The following is an 18,369-nucleotide window of genomic DNA, read 5'->3' as shown; positions in this document are numbered from 1 at the left end:
TACTACATTCGTTGTGGGGAGGTCTTCTAAGTGTATGACAACCATAAGTTTTAGATCACAAAACATGTATTTGTCAGCAGTCATCTTATCGTGACTGGAAGGAGAGAAAGTTACCGGTGACCAGCGCACAGGATCAAACTGACAGCAATAAAAGTTAACAAGCATTTGCAATGCAATAGGTCTCGCATAATAAAAGTGTGAGCAGTTGGCATTGCTAATAATAATGCAACACTAGCTATTGTCATTGTAAATGATGCCATTTATTTATGTGTTTGTTTTTATAAAATAGATAAAAAAAGGCATGGTCATGAACAATGACAATAGCTGAAACTTTTGCAAATGCGAGACCTATTGCATTGCAAATGCTTGTTTCAGTACTGCAGGCTTTTTTAAAGTTTTAGTCACTACTCAAAATGAAATCCATTTTATCAGCGTTGCCAGTGCTCCTTTATGTTTAATGCCCTAAATGAAACACAATGTTCTAAGCAGATTGCTAAACAGCATCTCCAGCCCAGATCACAATGTCTCACTTCATGCTGGACAGTGGGCACCCTGTTTTTATGCAGCGCCAAGACGGGGTGAACTAATGCACAGACTGAGGTCTGTCAGCCTCCGAGGCTCAAAGCATTTCTTGCAGCAGTCTGCTGTGTCAAGGTATTGCCATGTGTATAGCACACACACTGCAACAGCAAGTGGTTTAAAAGTTATGGGTGACTTCCCAAACATTCCCGAGGTGTTCATCGTGTTTGGTGACAGCGTATTTATGCTGACAGCCAAAAAAACTGTTTGTGGTTGTGTGTGGGTGGTTGGTTGTGTGTGTGTGTGTGGTTGTGTGGGGGGGGGGTGGTTGTGTATGTGTGGTTGTGTGTGTGTGTGTGGTTGTGTGTGAATGTTTGTGGTTTTGTGTGTGTTTGTGGTTGTGTGTGTGGTTGTGTGTGAGTGGTTGTGGTTGTTTGTGGGTTTGTGTGTGGTTGTGTGTTGTGGTTGTGTGTTGTGGTTGTGTGTGTAGTTGTGGTTGTGTGTGTGTGGTTGTGTGTGTGGTTGTGGTTGGGGGGATTGGGGAGGGCAGAGGTAGGGAAGGAGAAGGTTAGCGAGGCCGGATGAGCTGTGAAGCATCCAGACTGTCCTGAAGGAAATAAGGTGCGAGGTCGGGTGAGGCCAGAAAGAGTTGAGAAGGGAGGATGGAGGGGGAGGGGGAGGGTGTGGGGGGGGGGGGAGTAGATGAATATGTGGCGGTGGGGACGGTAAACGTGCTAGAAGCGAGCAGGGAGAGAATAAAAGAGGTTTGGAGAAGAGAAGGGTTTACGCAGGTAGAAGGGTAGAAGGACGCTGCAAGGCAAGAAAAGAACATTGGAAGATGAGAAAGAGGGGTGAGGGAGAATAGAAGGAGATGAGGATGGATAAGCAGAGGGAGAGAAAATAAGGACAATGGGGCGAGAGTGGAGAAGATAACGAGATACAGATGAGACGATGGCGGTGGAGATGAAAACAATGAGATATGGATGAGACGGAGGCAGGAGAAGTGAAGGACGTGGAGGGCGGGAGAAGGGTGGGGGAGCGAGCATAGGAAAAGGGAAAGAAAAGGCTTCCAAGGGAATAGTGGAGAGGAGAAGAGGAAGGCCGTGAGGCACAGAGGGAAGAGGTGAAAGAATGAAATGTGGAAGAGTAATAAGGGAAGAAAAGAAAGTGAGGGAGGGGGCCCAAGGGTGGGATATTGTAAGAAATGGGTGGCAAAGAGAAGTGATGGGAAGGAAGAAAGTGGAGGAGAGAACATTAAAAGAGAGTGCTGCTCTAGAGGGGACACGAGGAAAGGGAGTACAGGGCATGAAAAGGGTGTGTGCACACTTAAGAGTGTGCACCTGAAGATGCGTAAAGGTGGTGAGAGGGAGCAAAGGGAGGGCTGGGGAAGTAATGATGTGGAAGAAGTGAGACGTAGGCTGAGATGGGGGGTAGAGGAGTAGGTGCAATGGCATGGGGGGAGTGACGTAGGAGAGAAGGAGCGTGAGAGAGAGGTTAAGAGAAGGACGTGTGGTGGTGTGCATCAGGAGGTACTGGGACAAAGGCAGTCAGAGAACGAGGGAAATGAGACAGACCACGTGCAGAAAGAGACAGCAAAGTGGGGAGGATGGTTATAGGATTAGAGGCGGCGCAGGTAGAAATGTGTGGAAAGTGGTGAGACGCGGAAGGACTGCATGGAGCATGCGGGAAGGAGGGGAGGAACAAGGGAGGGGAAGGAAGCACACTAGGTGGAAAGGGGGCAGGAGATATAACGAAAAAGGAAGAACAAAAACGGAGGCACGCGTGCTTGTTGCACGTTCTAGCAAGCTGGCTAAAAAAATGCTACCGCCGGCCACAGCTTGACCGCGCACATGCACTGCAAGCTGTAGCCGGCGGTAGCATTTTTCGCCAGAGCAGCACCGGGTCAGGCGAGACCTAAAAAGGGAACCTCCTTGCAATCATCAGATATATATATATATATATATATTTTCAGCAAATGTGGTCCGAACTGTGGCGCGCTCTTGCTGCTGGTGCGATATGTAGGGGTAAAGACCACACACCCCTTAGAAATTGTTTAGCAATGGAGAAAAAATATCGCACTCCCAGAAGTTAAGTAAAAGCAGTTCATTTATTAAAGACATCAGCTTCATTTCCGTTGTGTAACAGAGCCCCATGATGCATTTCGACTTCCGTCTTTTTCAAATGGTAATTGCTCACAGCTGTTGCACATATTGTGCTTTAATGTCTTTGAACAGGGCATTCTGGTAATTATAGTTTTTTGCTAAGTGCGTTTCAGAAAATGCCCATTTAGTGTCATTTAAACATGATAAGTTGCTTACTTCTAGGCCCGTTCTCCCCTCTCTTGTCCTGGGCCGCATCGGTGCTTTCCAACCAAAAGAAATGGCATCATCTGTGTGATGAGGCTGTCCTTTCAAAACAAAGACTCGCTAGGCAGAATTCAGGAGTCACAGACGCTCCGGTCCAAAAGTCTCCAGTGCTAAGTGCATTCCGCTGGAGATTTGTATCTCCTCGTCCACTTTGTAAGTATTCAGGCACCGGGCGCTGCCATCTGTCAAGTTTATTTTCAGCAAATGTGGTCCGAACTGTGGCGCGCTCTTGCTGCTGGTGCGATATGTAGGGGTAAAGACCACACACCCCTTAGAAATTGTTTAGCAATGGAGAAAAAATATCGCACTCCCAGAAGTTAAGTAAAAGCAGTTCATTTATTAAAGACATCAGCTTCATTTCCGTTGTGTAACAGAGCCCCATGATGCATTTCGACTTCCGTCTTTTTCAAATGGTAATTGCTCACAGCTGTTGCACATATTGTGCTTTAATGTCTTTGAACAGGGCATTCTGGTAATTATAGTTTTTTGCTAAGTGCGTTTCAGAAAATGCCCATTTAGTGTCATTTAAACATGATAAGTTGCTTACTTCTAGGCCCGTTCTCCCCTCTCTTGTCCTGGGCCGCATCGGTGCTTTCCAACCAAAAGAAATGGCATCATCTGTGTGATGAGGCTGTCCTTTCAAAACAAAGACTCGCTAGGCAGAATTCAGGAGTCACAGACGCTCCGGTCCAAAAGTCTCCAGTGCTAAGTGCATTCCGCTGGAGATTTGTATCTCCTCGTCCACTTTGTAAGTATTCAGGCACCGGGCGCTGCCATCTGTCAAGTTTATTTTCAGCAAATGTGGTCCGAACTGTGGCGCGCTCTTGCTGCTGGTGCGATATGTAGGGGTAAAGACCACACACCCCTTAGAAATTGTTTAGCAATGGAGAAAAAATATCGCACTCCCAGAAGTTAAGTAAAAGCAGTTCATTTATTAAAGACATCAGCTTCATTTCCGTTGTGTAACAGAGCCCCATGATGCATTTCGACTTCCGTCTTTTTCAAATGGTAATTGCTCACAGCTGTTGCACATATTGTGCTTTAATGTCTTTGAACAGGGCATTCTGGTAATTATAGTTTTTTGCTAAGTGCGTTTCAGAAAATGCCCATTTAGTGTCATTTAAACATGATAAGTTGCTTACTTCTAGGCCCGTTCTCCCCTCTCTTGTCCTGGGCCGCATCGGTGCTTTCCAACCAAAAGAAATGGCATCATCTGTGTGATGAGGCTGTCCTTTCAAAACAAAGACTCGCTAGGCAGAATTCAGGAGTCACAGACGCTCCGGTCCAAAAGTCTCCAGTGCTAAGTGCATTCCGCTGGAGATTTGTATCTCCTCGTCCACTTTGTAAGTATTCAGGCACCGGGCGCTGCCATCTGTCAAGTTTATTTTCAGCAAATGTGGTCCGAACTGTGGCGCGCTCTTGCTGCTGGTGCGATATGTAGGGGTAAAGACCACACACCCCTTAGAAATTGTTTAGCAATGGAGAAAAAATATCGCACTCCCAGAAGTTAAGTAAAAGCAGTTCATTTATTAAAGACATCAGCTTCATTTCCGTTGTGTAACAGAGCCCCATGATGCATTTCGACTTCCGTCTTTTTCAAATGGTAATTGCTCACAGCTGTTGCACATATTGTGCTTTAATGTCTTTGAACAGGGCATTCTGGTAATTATAGTTTTTTGCTAAGTGCGTTTCAGAAAATGCCCATTTAGTGTCATTTAAACATGATAAGTTGCTTACTTCTAGGCCCGTTCTCCCCTCTCTTGTCCTGGGCCGCATCGGTGCTTTCCAACCAAAAGAAATGGCATCATCTGTGTGATGAGGCTGTCCTTTCAAAACAAAGACTCGCTAGGCAGAATTCAGGAGTCACAGACGCTCCGGTCCAAAAGTCTCCAGTGCTAAGTGCATTCCGCTGGAGATTTGTATCTCCTCGTCCACTTTGTAAGTATTCAGGCACCGGGCGCTGCCATCTGTCAAGTTTATTTTCAGCAAATGTGGTCCGAACTGTGGCGCGCTCTTGCTGCTGGTGCGATATGTAGGGGTAAAGACCACACACCCCTTAGAAATTGTTTAGCAATGGAGAAAAAATATCGCACTCCCAGAAGTTAAGTAAAAGCAGTTCATTTATTAAAGACATCAGCTTCATTTCCGTTGTGTAACAGAGCCCCATGATGCATTTCGACTTCCGTCTTTTTCAAATGGTAATTGCTCACAGCTGTTGCACATATTGTGCTTTAATGTCTTTGAACAGGGCATTCTGGTAATTATAGTTTTTTGCTAAGTGCGTTTCAGAAAATGCCCATTTAGTGTCATTTAAACATGATAAGTTGCTTACTTCTAGGCCCGTTCTCCCCTCTCTTGTCCTGGGCCGCATCGGTGCTTTCCAACCAAAAGAAATGGCATCATCTGTGTGATGAGGCTGTCCTTTCAAAACAAAGACTCGCTAGGCAGAATTCAGGAGTCACAGACGCTCCGGTCCAAAAGTCTCCAGTGCTAAGTGCATTCCGCTGGAGATTTGTATCTCCTCGTCCACTTTGTAAGTATTCAGGCACCGGGCGCTGCCATCTGTCAAGTTTATTTTCAGCAAATGTGGTCCGAACTGTGGCGCGCTCTTGCTGCTGGTGCGATATGTAGGGGTAAAGACCACACACCCCTTAGAAATTGTTTAGCAATGGAGAAAAAATATCGCACTCCCAGAAGTTAAGTAAAAGCAGTTCATTTATTAAAGACATCAGCTTCATTTCCGTTGTGTAACAGAGCCCCATGATGCATTTCGACTTCCGTCTTTTTCAAATGGTAATTGCTCACAGCTGTTGCACATATTGTGCTTTAATGTCTTTGAACAGGGCATTCTGGTAATTATAGTTTTTTGCTTTTACTTAACTTCTGGGAGTGCGATATTTTTTCTCCATTGCTAAACAATATATATATATATATATATATATATATATATATATATATATATATATATATAAATATCAGTGGCCCGGTGACAAACTTTTATTTATTAAATAAATACTATGTAATGGGCGTAATAACTATGCTGTGCTTCAGTTTCTTTGTCTGCCACAACTAAACGTATTTATACGCTATGTGAGCTAAAGCATTAATTGTCATCTCACAAAGCAGTAATAGCCTCAATTACTTGACTGTGTGAGAAGGAGCCTCTTTTGACAGGGTTAGTCCCCACTTTTTGCCTGGAAATTGGTGTGATTTCAGTTATAGTGCACAGGGACCCTGCCAACTAGGTCCCGTGCTAGTGCTCCTTCCCTAAAACTATTCCACATTTGGCCCTTCAGGCCCCCTGTAAGTCCCTAGAAAATGGTACCTAGTGCATTGGCCTGGTGCAGACAAGACTACAAACTCGACATGGCACACTGCCTGTGTGCCATGCCAACTAACACGGCCTATGGTATAGGTAAGTTACCCCCTCTAGCTGGCCTTAGAGCCCTAAGGCAGGGTGCACTATACCACAGGTGTGGGCATATCTGCATGAGCAGATATGCACCTACAATATTTAAATTCATTCTTAGATAATGTAAATGCCAGGGAAGCATAGAGCATACATGGGCTGACCCCAGGAGTGTTTGGTACCAAATTACTCCTCTCAATAAACCCACCATAATGCCAGTGTGGGATTTACTGACAAATTTACTCAGACGGCACCTTAGGCGGCCCCCCTGCAACCTAGCAACACTGATGTGGTCACAGACTGGCTTTAGGCAGCCTGCCACCATCAGACATGTTTCTGAACCCTGGGTGGAGAGTCCCTGCTCTTTCCGACCAGAGGCAAAGCATATCTTTGGCGGAGGTGTTACACTTCCTTCCCCAGGATGGGCACAGTGCTTTTGAAGCAGCACCGGTTTTCACCCCCCTCACTTTGGGCGGGAAAACAAACAGGAAAACCTAGGAAGAATAGGAGGTGAGCCTACTTCTACCAACTCCATCCCAAAGGTAGGGGATGCGAGGTGAAGCACATCTTTCAGTCCCCGCCATCTTAAAGATGGGGAGACCCCTCCAATCATGGCTAGGACTATGCTCCCCTCCCAAAGGAGGGTGGCATAACTGTGGGTGTAGACACTCCAGGTAGGTGCCCATTTTTCCTACCCGTCTCTCCCCTTAAACCTAAATTTAGTATTTAGTTGGCCCCCTCAGACCTGGAAACTAATTCCTGCCGACATAAGGAGAGTTATGAAGAAGATGCTATGCAGAGAAGCCTGAAGACGGCAACAGACGCCAACTGATCTGATCCCAGCCCTAACGGCCTGTCTCCCGTTTCAAAGACCCTGCAAAGAAGACAACACCTGTCCTGCAGCCAGCGACCTCAACAACTCAGTGCAGCCCCCGGTTAGGCGTCTGTAGCCTGTTAGTCCAACCGAGTTTCTCCATTGAAAAGCATTGGGCACCCAATGCTGTATTTGCACTCGGCCACCCCTGTGCCACTGGTGGTGTATGTTTGGTGCTGCCTTGTGGCCTTCCCCCGGAGCTTGACCACTGCAACCGATTTACTTACCTGCAAGCAGCGTGGCTTCAAGCCCCCCTGTCTCAATTGAAATGCACTGGGCCTATCTCTGAATTTTGGGCCCTGCACCTGGCCATCCCTGTGCCACTGTTAGTGCAGCCTTGCTTACCTGAACCTTGCCCTCTGCTAACCTTAACCCCGAAAAGGCTGGAAACTGTGAATTGGGTACTTCCTCATGAAACTGCCTTATTGTTTTCCTCCATAGGTCAACATTGAACTTTTTAAAAATTGCACTAAGTGTCGACTTTTGAAAGACTAAAGTACTTTTCCTGAGGAACATACTTATCTTTTTGCGAAGGACTTGGTCTTCAAATAAAACTCAAACAAACCTCATTTTTATAAAATGGTTGTGGATCTCCTTTTTGAGTTGTGTGTCATTTATTGGTCATTGTGTGCACAACAAATGTCTTACACTCCTCTGTGTTAGGCCTAAGGCTGCTTGCCCACACTACCACAAATTGAGCACTTTGGGTTTGCAATGAGCCCTGTCCACTTCTGGGGGAATCTCTGGACTCTGTGCATGGTTTAACCACTTAGTGGTATACCATATACAGAGTCAGCTTCCTACAGACTGTCACATTGTACCGCTGAAATACAGAATCAGTGGTGCATTAGGAGCAATTTTACACCAAAAATGCCACGGGCAGAATGTGAAGCATTGCTTTAAATGGGACAATTACCATTATAAACCCACCACCAGTCCATTGGGATAGAGCTCAAGTTTACCTTCAAGATCGGTACTGATGTGAAACAGCATAAAAACAGGGACCATTACAAATGAATATTTCCGAATAAGTAAATACTCACCAGGATGAAGAGCAACAGCAAAGGAGACAGCACTAGTGCAGTGAAAGTGTTGGACACCACAGTGGGAGGTCTCTTCTCTGGCTCTCGGAACAGGTGCTGAAGATTGATAAAACAGACAGAAGTTATTCTAGTCCACAATTTCAGTGTTAGAATGACTCTAGTAAAATAAAGATGTAACTCACTGGATTACCAAACTAATAAATTCAAGCCTTTGCATTTTGTTTAAAAAAAAATCCAACCCTATCTGTAAATCTCAGGTAACCGTGATGATTTCTGGGCGGGCGGAGATTTTTAGCAGACCTACACAGGTAACCTCTTAATCCTACAACGTACAAAAATATCAATAATCAATAAATAATAAAGTCTATGTTTAGTTTGTTCTTTTACCGTGAACACTCTTAAGCACACGTGATCAACACAAGTGATAGGGAAAAACATTGATAGATTGATTGGCAGATAAGTTCTGCCACAAAACCCATCATGAATTCTCAGATTCTGGTTCAAACCATTCTGATAAAGGTAAAAAGGCAAGAACATGACAAAAAAGCCATATGAGATATTGTAAAAAAGATACAAATATTTAAAGAAATCGATTTTTCAGCGAGTGAAGACATCAAACTCTGTTCTGGGGCCAAAATCCAGGAACTAGCGCCTTTTATAGACTGGAAAGTTCCTGGGTGGGAGATCTTGCAAATACCATTGACTGAAATATTTCTTCTGAAATCAGCAGTAGTTGCCTTATTTTGTGTGGGACTGGGCTAGGCAACACCAAACACAACAACACTACCTGTTTGACTACGGACTGGACAAGGATAATTAACATTCCCCGAAAAAAAAAATCCACTTAACCTGAGATATGGTACATACACAAAATCACAGAAATTCGCCATTTATTTTATAACAACGCACACAAGTCACATCATAACTCTTTTCCATTCACGCCACAGGGCCTGACCTTATTCCTTACCCGCTCTAAGAAAGGTCTGGACCCATGTGCAGTGAGGTTGGCCGCAGCCAAATCTGCTGTGGGCAACCAACATCCGTCAGCCAGGCCCTGTGCCCAACAACCCATTACTACGCTGGGGTTCTGATGTGTTTTTTCACAAAATGGTAGCTTCGGGGTCACGATTTTACGTCTACAAACCGGTTACATGTTTTTTTCACCTTTCACGGGGCCCCATCTTCCCTCAACCATCACCCCTCCATTGATGAGGAAGATTGTTTCCACAGTGTGAAAACTGTGATTTTCACAAAAAGTTTGATTTTCAAGATGGCAGTAAAAAAAAAAAATGCCCTTCATCAGCCAATCACATATGAAAGAATTCAAACAAAAATGATAGGACTTGTGATACATGCAAAAGTGTTAAACCTTTCAGGCCCACCCTGTATGAAACAAGTTAAAGGATTTACACAAAACCAACAAAATACCGCATACTGACTAAAGTTCTACTTCCATGCCAAGTTTGGTGTAAATTCGTTCAGAGGTTTTGGTTGTGTGCACAAGCAAAGTCTCCTATGGAGCTAAAATGGGAAAACACTTTGTTTTATTCCTTATCCCCTAACTTTTCCTCTGCATGTATCTATATAAATACTAGCACAGCGCAGCTCAAATGTCTATGCCAAGCAACTGCCAAATCTGGAACAGATCTGTTCATGGGGTCAAAAGGTTTAAGCAAATAAAAAAATTACCTGTCCAATGGAAATATGTCCTGAACCATAACCATATAATGGGGACTTTGACTCTGCAATGTGTTGACACAGTTAATACATCAGATAGGCTAGAATTGCTTCCAGATGTCCCAAATAGGCATCAAAGCCTCAAGCAATGAAATCAATAGGTAGAGCTGAAAAAATCACGCCTTTACCTTTGATGGTAGCCTGCTCAAATCAATATTCAACGAGAAGTAATAATGTAGGGATTACATGAGAAAACTATCACAAAGCTACCAAGAGAGCCAAAAGGTACTACACTTCACCAAAAGCATCAACAAGGCACCAAACCAAACAAGGGAGACTTCCAAAATCTATCACGAAATAAGCAAGCATGACGGACTCAAAAACACCTTTGAAGTATAACCAGTAGCGCTGCAATGATTTGTGTTTCTTCGATTAAAAAATGGCAACACCATAAATTCAATGAACATTCAATCTCTCCACCTCTGAGTACACAACACAGTTCTGTCAAAACCTGCCAAGCACACAACCCATAAAACATGCCAGAATTGGAAGGTTTCCTCAAGAAACCAAATAATAACTCAATAGTCCTGTCTAACTACTGTCCTCACTTCAAAATACACTTCCTCAGGGTCCCACAAGAGGTCCTGAATCTACCTTGGCTGATATTAGAGTGGAACTCATAACAACAAGAAATCTTCGTCAGCACTTCTATTTCTATATTTGTTGCAGCCTACCACACAGTTCATAACATCTCAATAGAAAGGCTCCAGAAATGTGCTGGAATCTGTCGATCCACACTAGAATTGAACCATTCCGTCCCCTTAAGCGGTCATCAACGAGTATGTATCAGGTTACTAGAATTGTTGTTTCCCAAAATATTCTGTGGAGTACTTTAAGGGCCATCCTTATCCTATCTTTCTTCAGCAAATGTGTGTGTCCGCTATGGCCTAAATTCTATAGGGGTAACAGGTGACCCACACATTGGGATACAATGATACCAAATTCACTTGCTAATGAAAAATAAGTTTATATGTAGAACTGTGTTAAATGTTTTGATTTCATCAATGTTTTAGTAATCCTACTAAAAGTTCAAAGACTGACAAGGGGAATGATTCAAGCATGTGAATTTATGTAAGATACAATGCTGAAGAAGCCTTCCTTCCCAATACCTTCCTGCAAGCTCCACACGGGTCATCATATAACCCTCCAGGAAAGTTTCAAATCATGTGAAATCATTTTTAACACAACAATCAGAAATGAATGGAGTACTCTCCATGTGCCTTGCATATGCAAAAATAAACAGTATTTACAAAAGCTTTACAATTTCTCAATGAATATGTTTTCATGTGTCCTCCTAAAAGCTAGTTAATCAAGGTATTTATCTCACTCCTCCTATCTGCTGAATATTGCCAAACGATTTCAACTTCCTTTAAATAAGGTGATTGAAGGTCCAACTTAGACAGAATAAAAGCAACCAGAAGATGGCCTGCGACACTGATAGTTTTTAATCGATGTCACAGAAGAGTCTTAGCAGAGGTTTCTCAAATTCTATACAAAGTAATAAAATACATTTAAGAACCCATAAGATGGATACAATTTAAAATACATCATGTAAATCAAATAGCTTAACTTTGCAAAACTCTTGGTTTTAATCATTACTGCAATGATATCAGAAGACCTTATTGATCATGGAAGAGTAGATGAGGCAGAATAGACGAGCCAAAAAGAATTAACTTGAATACTAAGCAAAAGGTCAGTGGAAGGAAAATGACAGGATTTGAGTTTATGGAACATTAAGGATGATTCAAAAACAAAAAATAGGCGAGAGTAGTTGCTTTCCAACAAAATGCACAGTATGTCAACCAGAAGCACTAAGGCTAGCCCTGAGCAAGGTAGGTCTTTAACACCTAGTTCAAGAGACATGCTTCCCATATGGAAATGGTGAGGTAAGAATCACAGATGCATTCCTCTAGGGAAAACGTATGTCAGATCCCACTGAGTAAATTTCAAGAACCTCAAAAGCCTCAAACAAGCTCCAGAATTAGCCAATTTCCTATAGGTCACAAAGGCAGAAATGTCTACTTTACATTTATTTCTATCTCACACCACATGAGGTGTTCAGAAGCGTGTTCAGAAGCATATAAAAGGTGTACTTTACTTATACAATGACCCAATTAGTGTAACAGAAAAGGATAGGCAGCAACACGACCTCACAACCAAGCAGTCATGCTCCAACAAATAAGAGTAGTGTGTCGACTGACCAGGGATTTAGTGTTGCTAGAACATTATGCATGTTATCAGCTAAGAAATGAGTATGGCTGATTATCAAAACTGAACATTTCCTGCCCCCACACATACAGCTTAAATAAATACCAGAATCCCTTAGTACCATTGCTGCAAATGAGTCTGATTAGAGCATGGGAACTAGGGGCAAAGATTCTAATTGGAATTACCTGGATATCCGGTTTGGGAGCAAAAAGGGTTTTGGATTGCACAGTTGCTGGCGCATCTTCCTCTGGGAATTTGATTACAACATCAGCCTATAAACAAATACAGAAACATGGTTTTAGAAGCTGAACCAACTGTGATTATCGGGTGACCTCTAAAAAAAACACAGCTGAGGCAGCACAAAGCTTGCTGGGTTTAGGCACCAAAAAAGCAGAAATATACATCTGTTCCAGGTTGCCTACATATGTTTGAATTACAATGGTTATGTGTTTAAAAGCCCAATTGCTTGTTAGAACATGTGTCTGGGCACCAATGTCGTCACTGTAATATACATTTGTGAAATGTGAACCACCCATTTACTAAAGACACGTTGCAAGCTCCATGACCACGTAGGATTAGATTTGGTCCAAAAGGCCTTGTTGTGGGCAGTGTATTCACCTGTATGAGTTAACTAGCTCTGGCCACTTGGTCCAGACAATGATTTCAGCTACAACCACAGTTCACAGGTGTGAGCACGCATATATTTCATCTCAAATTGTCAATGACTCAGCTCACAAAATGTGTACATCACATGGAACATCAAACTGTTTCTGCTCTGTAATTGGCTTGATCAATCTAGATCAGTAAACATTGGCACTGTATGTACTTCGTCCCAATTCCATACAATAAGTGAGTACAGGAGTATATACCTTGTACTTAAAATTTGATTTGTAAATAGGCAGAGAATCCACATGTGACAATCTACAGTCTGTGAGCAATACATGTAGCTAGAGCATCTGCCAGAAGCTACTCACTTGCCAAGATCCAATGTATGGGGATAGCATAATCAACTTGGAAGGAGCAAACAGTCCATGGCCACTAGGTGTGCAAAGTCCTACTAACTGTGAAAGATCACAGTCTACAATCAATAGGTATAGAAAGGGCATTTATGTGTGACATATGGACCCATTAACTACATGTTACGGCATTTTCCTGTGTCGCTTGCTCATCACATGTACCCGACAGAACTGAATCGGTAAGTTTCAAAGTCAGTTAGCATCTGGGGTGCTTGCTTTTGATTTCTCAGTCCAGTTCCCATTGGATGTATTTGCTCCTCAACAGCTACTAAACACATATGCACCCTCGCTGGTTTTTTAGAAGAAGAGTAAAGATTGGTGCAGAGTTTAACCTATAATTTGCATAAAATACACTTGATAATGAAGACTGGTGGGCAGCGTGAAGAAGGTCGTACGCCAAAATGAGTTGGATCCACTGTGATTGTAACCGCTACCTGTTATGGTCACCAATCATAGGCATTTTCTTAGGGTCTTCGAGCAAGCATTTGATTACTGGTCAGTATTCAGCTTAGTTACTGTCCCAGGGCCACAATACTGAGGCACACTGTATGGATAATCACGGTGTTATTTCTGGACGCTTGACTGTTAAGGCTTTCTTCAGAACATGGATGGATTTAGAAACTCGAAAACAGTACGACAATATCAAGTCAGTGGTTCACCTTTGGAGGGAAAAAGCAAACCAATTTACTAGTACCTTCTGGGGCTGAGAAAAAGTTTTTTAAATGGTACTGCGGTTTAGATCGAAGTGTAGCTTATTAATAATATTGGTGTGATAGGAAATGTGTTCCTTTGCAGCTTAGTTTGGGTGAGCCTAGATCAGCATTGGGGACTACACGAGTAAAAAGGTCAAAATAAAAGGAGTCTCTACAGTAACCCAAAAATCTCCCATACAAACACCTGGTGCTTCACCTCGTAAAGTTAATGGTTTTAAAAATGATCGGAGGCGACCCTCTACTCACCAGGATGGACCCAGGGTGCCTTTTTCTTTAAAGGACTGTATCTTGGAAACATGTCTCACTTAATAATTTCTGGTGGAGGGACCAACATGATCCGGTTCTTTAGGGGTAGGTCCTGAGTGTGCAGATAAGAATTTATATCTTCAGAGCCAAGAATGGTAGAAATATAATTCCAAGAATGACTGGACCTTCTAGGGCAGAAGGTGGTGGATACTGGCACTACAGGGATGGGTAAGGAGATGCAGACAGGCTGACCACATTCAGCGTCAGCAAGTGATTGAGCATTTACATGATCTGATGGATTTGTTTCCCCTAGTTTAATTTTTTTTTTAAAGAAGCTACACTGTGGCTAACAGTTAGCTCATCAGTCACCTCCATTCACTGAGATGCTCTCATCCTGTCTGATGTGTCTAGTGCTGTTTTTTTTCATGCTTTAACTATTGTGACTCTACAGAGAACTGATGTCAAAGTCTAAATACTTATACTTTTTTTTAGCAGGATGTAAAAACTGTTAATTGTTGAATGTGTGCAATTTGAACAATAAGACTATTCCAGATACATAGAACACTTCTCTCATTTATAAACATTCCTCAAAGACCCTGACAAACAGCCCACAAATTAGCACTTAAGAGACCGAATAAACCAGACAGGCATACACCGGTTTCCCAAGCTATTTCTTTATTTGCTAAATATTCCCATTACTGGAATTAGCATGCCATTTCTAAGAAGTTTTCATTTAAGTTTGCTGCCGTGAAAATAGCCAATGCTTGGCAAAGGGCAACGCAGATTTCAGTAACAGAAGGCACACAAAGGATGTTTGAGCGACTTACCATGTTCCAAAGGATGGGATTTTCTAGAGTAGCATCTCCAATGATCAAATAAAGTGTGTACGTGCCAGAGGCTGAATCAAACTCAGTCTTCCTTTCCGTGGGATCCAGCTCAAACTTATAGACGTTCTTGTTGTCTGGCTCGGCGACAAATACAACCTCTTGCCCAGTCTTGTGATTGTGTAGGCGGACAAACGTCTAAGGCGACAATGTGAGGAATAAACAGAGGGCAGAAAAAATTACCACACACAAGACTTAGTGTCAATTTAATAGGATAAAGATTTTTTTTGTGCACGATAAATCTGTTGGAAATTTATAAACACTAAAGTTACATACTGGGTGTAGTAAGGATACACATGCAGACTCACTCAAACCGTTGATCACGAAATTAAACCCTTTGGATGCCTATTGGCAAACTCCACAATGAGGCAGCCTGGTGCTCATTTCTGGCCACATATTTAATAAGCATGCCACGCCACTAGTGATGACACCCACATATACATTGGATGGGTAATGAATGGATTTCCAAGCCCACTTTCAGTCAAAGAATCAAACTGGTGGTCATGGCTATTTGAAAGGCTATGGGCAGCTGCTATGGGTCCCAGCTACTTCCAATGCATGCCCACCAGCTCATGCCCTTTGTCCTGTTAGTGGGGGAAAGTTAGAGGAGCAGTCCTCCTCCTCCCACAATCCTTCCAATCAACCACTAAAAGAATAAACGAATAAGGAGGTAGAGATTGGAATGGGATGAACTAGATTGTTTCTACACCCTACCTTCTCAGTGCCCACTTTCTGATTCAATTTGTCAAGCATCTCCCAATGATTCTATGTCCAAGAGAAGCACTGGAAGAGTAAGGCGCTGTGTGACTGTGCACCAGCATGGAACCAGATGTGGTTTGGATTTTTTTTTAGCATTGGAAACAATCCACACTGCCAGGTTCTTAGTTGGAGGGCAGAAACATAAATCTGCGCACCATGAAGTAGCCAGAAGGTCTTTCGATGTTTTCTTAGTCTCCGAAAAATCTAAACAGACCACGGCTCCTTGTTGGAGCACATAAATAAGTTTGTGGGCCAGCCAGGAGTCCAGACATAATTAGGGTTTTTTTCTTATCTAAAGAAAAAATCGAAAACAGTGTACATCCCTTTATTAGGGTGCAGTGATATACATGTGGGTCTGAGGCTAATCTGGAAACTAGGGAAACCTACCAACCATAGACATTTACGAACAATAGACATCTGGAGTGGTCCTGGGCGGGGTGGCTTGCAAGAATGCCTCCTCTTTTTCTTACTTCAGAATTCCTTGCAAAAGTTAAACATATTTCCTCACAATTCTGTGATAGAATGTTCCAGAATGTGTTGCAAACAGCAAAACTACCACAACCAGTATTTCCACACTTCTACCAAAAGAAGCAGTACATCACATGTATAGGTGGGCCTATGGTAACTGACAGAACTGACCAAATAAAATGATTGTGTGAAGTCAATATAGTGTAAATTTGGCCTTAATATAGTCACAATTTTCTAATCCTTTGCCGTGCCACAGGTGCCTCACACATGCAGGGTTCCACTTCTTCAGGGAAGTGTTGGAACATAGGATAGTAGGACTTTTGCGATTTGCCTGGCATTCACAGTAACAGCAAAGCGATTTCTTTTTAACCTTTACTTTGACATTCGCAGGAGGTTCTGGGTAATAAAACAAGTTGGGATTTATACAAGCCACATCAGGCTGGAGTTCTCTGCCTCAGTAGCTTTCAGAAATGTCTAGGGTGTGCAGGTTTCCCTGGGAGACAACTGACCTGAGACTAAATACTGCCAACATCTCCACATGGAATCCTAGACCTCAGGAAATGCAGCTTAGGGCCAAGTCTTGGGTGGTTGTATGCATGGAAACCTGAAGGTAACTATTATGTTTTAGGGGGAAAAGTTGAAAATCTGACAAATGTCTTGTACAGAGCACTGGCCTGGCCAGCCAACCAGGGTGAGGCTATCTGACGGCAGATGATAGAAACCTTATGAAGTACAGACGTTGAAAATATAGGATTGTTGCATGTTTCCAGTAAGCCAAGCTGTGATACTTATGGCGAAAAGACAGCCACTTTGCTTTCCAAATTTTCAAAATGTTCTGCACCCGGTTTTTCACCCTTGGACACCCGAGCCATACGAAAAACCCATCTAGGTCTGGTACCTTTACGGTGATGAGACCCATAGTTACAAAGGAAGGGGTTGAATCAGATAGAGGTAACCGGGGAGGCGGGTGGGCGTATACAAATCTACAGCTCTACATACTTGTGCATAGACTGTTGGGATCAGATGTTTGCACTTTGTTTTTGTCTTGGAAGAAGTTCTTTGTAATCACGAGATAGGTGACTCCTTCTTGGGCTCATAGTGCGCATGGGCATCGACTCCACCCTCAGATTGTTTTTCGCCATAGAGGGTGATAGTGGAGTTTGTGAAAAAACAGAAAAGATGTCCATGTGTGATGTATCTAAGTAAGATAGTATTGGAACAGATAAAGGTATCCGGGGAGGCGGGTGGGCGTATACGAATCGACAGCTCTACATGCCAATAACAGATGCATACTGGTAAGTGGCATTTTTCGTTCGAGGCATATGAGCTGTAGATCATATACTTGTGCATAGACTATACAGCAGTTACCTCCTTTGCAGTGGCTACCTGTATCTGTTGCGTGGTTTGAAAAAGTGTTCTTAATACAGCCTGGCCCACACTAGCTTGTTGTTTTGCACAATAGTGTTTTGTGAAAGTGTGTGGTGTAGCCCAAGTTGCAGATGTCATCTAGGGGAATGTTCCCTAAGAATGCCATAGAAGCTCCTAGTTTGCGTGTAGAATGCGCTCTAGGGGGAACGGATAACGTACGCTTTACTTTTTGATAGCATATCTGAATGTATTTAACGATCCACCTGGCAATTCCAGCTTTTGATATGGGATTGCCTTTATGTGGTGGTGAGAAAGATACAAAAAGCTGTTTAGTTTTCCTAAAAGTTTTTATCCTTTCAATGTAGTAAAGGATAGCTCTTTTGACGTCTAGTGTATGAAGAGCCCGTTCTGCTACTGAGTCTGGTTGAGGGAAAAAGACTGGCAGCTCAACAGACTGGTTAAGGTGGAAAGCATAAACTACTTTTGGTGGGAATTTGGGGTTTGTCCTAAGAACCACTTTATTGTGATGTATTTGCAAAAATGGTTCTTGTATGGTTAATGCCTGGAGTTCACTAACTCTTCTGAGAGATGTGATCGCTATAAGAAAAGCTACTTTCCATGTGAGAAATTGTAATTCACATTTATGCAAAGGTTCAAATGGGGGACCCATGAGCCTGGTAAGGACAAAGTTGAGGTTCCATTGAGCAGAAGGTGGAACTCGGGGAGGAATTATCCTTTCAAGGCCTTCCATGAATGCTT

General features: G+C 42.9%; 1 protein-coding gene across 1 annotated transcript in view; it reads right to left on the bottom strand.

The window, feature by feature from the left end:
• RPN2 (ribophorin II) overlaps window positions 1-18,369 on the bottom strand; it is a 139,093-nt gene that overhangs the window by 27,119 nt on the left and 93,605 nt on the right. Inside the window, exons 12-14 of the mRNA XM_085619188.1 lie at window positions 14,959-15,153; window positions 12,342-12,428; window positions 8,212-8,307 (exon numbers count right to left, since the gene is read on the bottom strand). Coding sequence (XP_085475314.1) covers window positions 8,212-8,307; window positions 12,342-12,428; window positions 14,959-15,153 — 378 coding nt within the window. The remainder of the gene's footprint in view (window positions 1-8,211; window positions 8,308-12,341; window positions 12,429-14,958; window positions 15,154-18,369) is intronic.

The sequence above is a fragment of the Triturus cristatus genome, chromosome 7 (genome assembly GCF_964204655.1).
Source record: "Triturus cristatus chromosome 7, aTriCri1.1, whole genome shotgun sequence".
NCBI classification, from domain to species: Eukaryota; Metazoa; Chordata; class Amphibia; order Caudata; family Salamandridae; genus Triturus; species Triturus cristatus.
The sequence above is the reverse complement of the archived record's forward strand: the minus strand, read 5'-3'. Positions and strand labels throughout refer to the sequence as shown.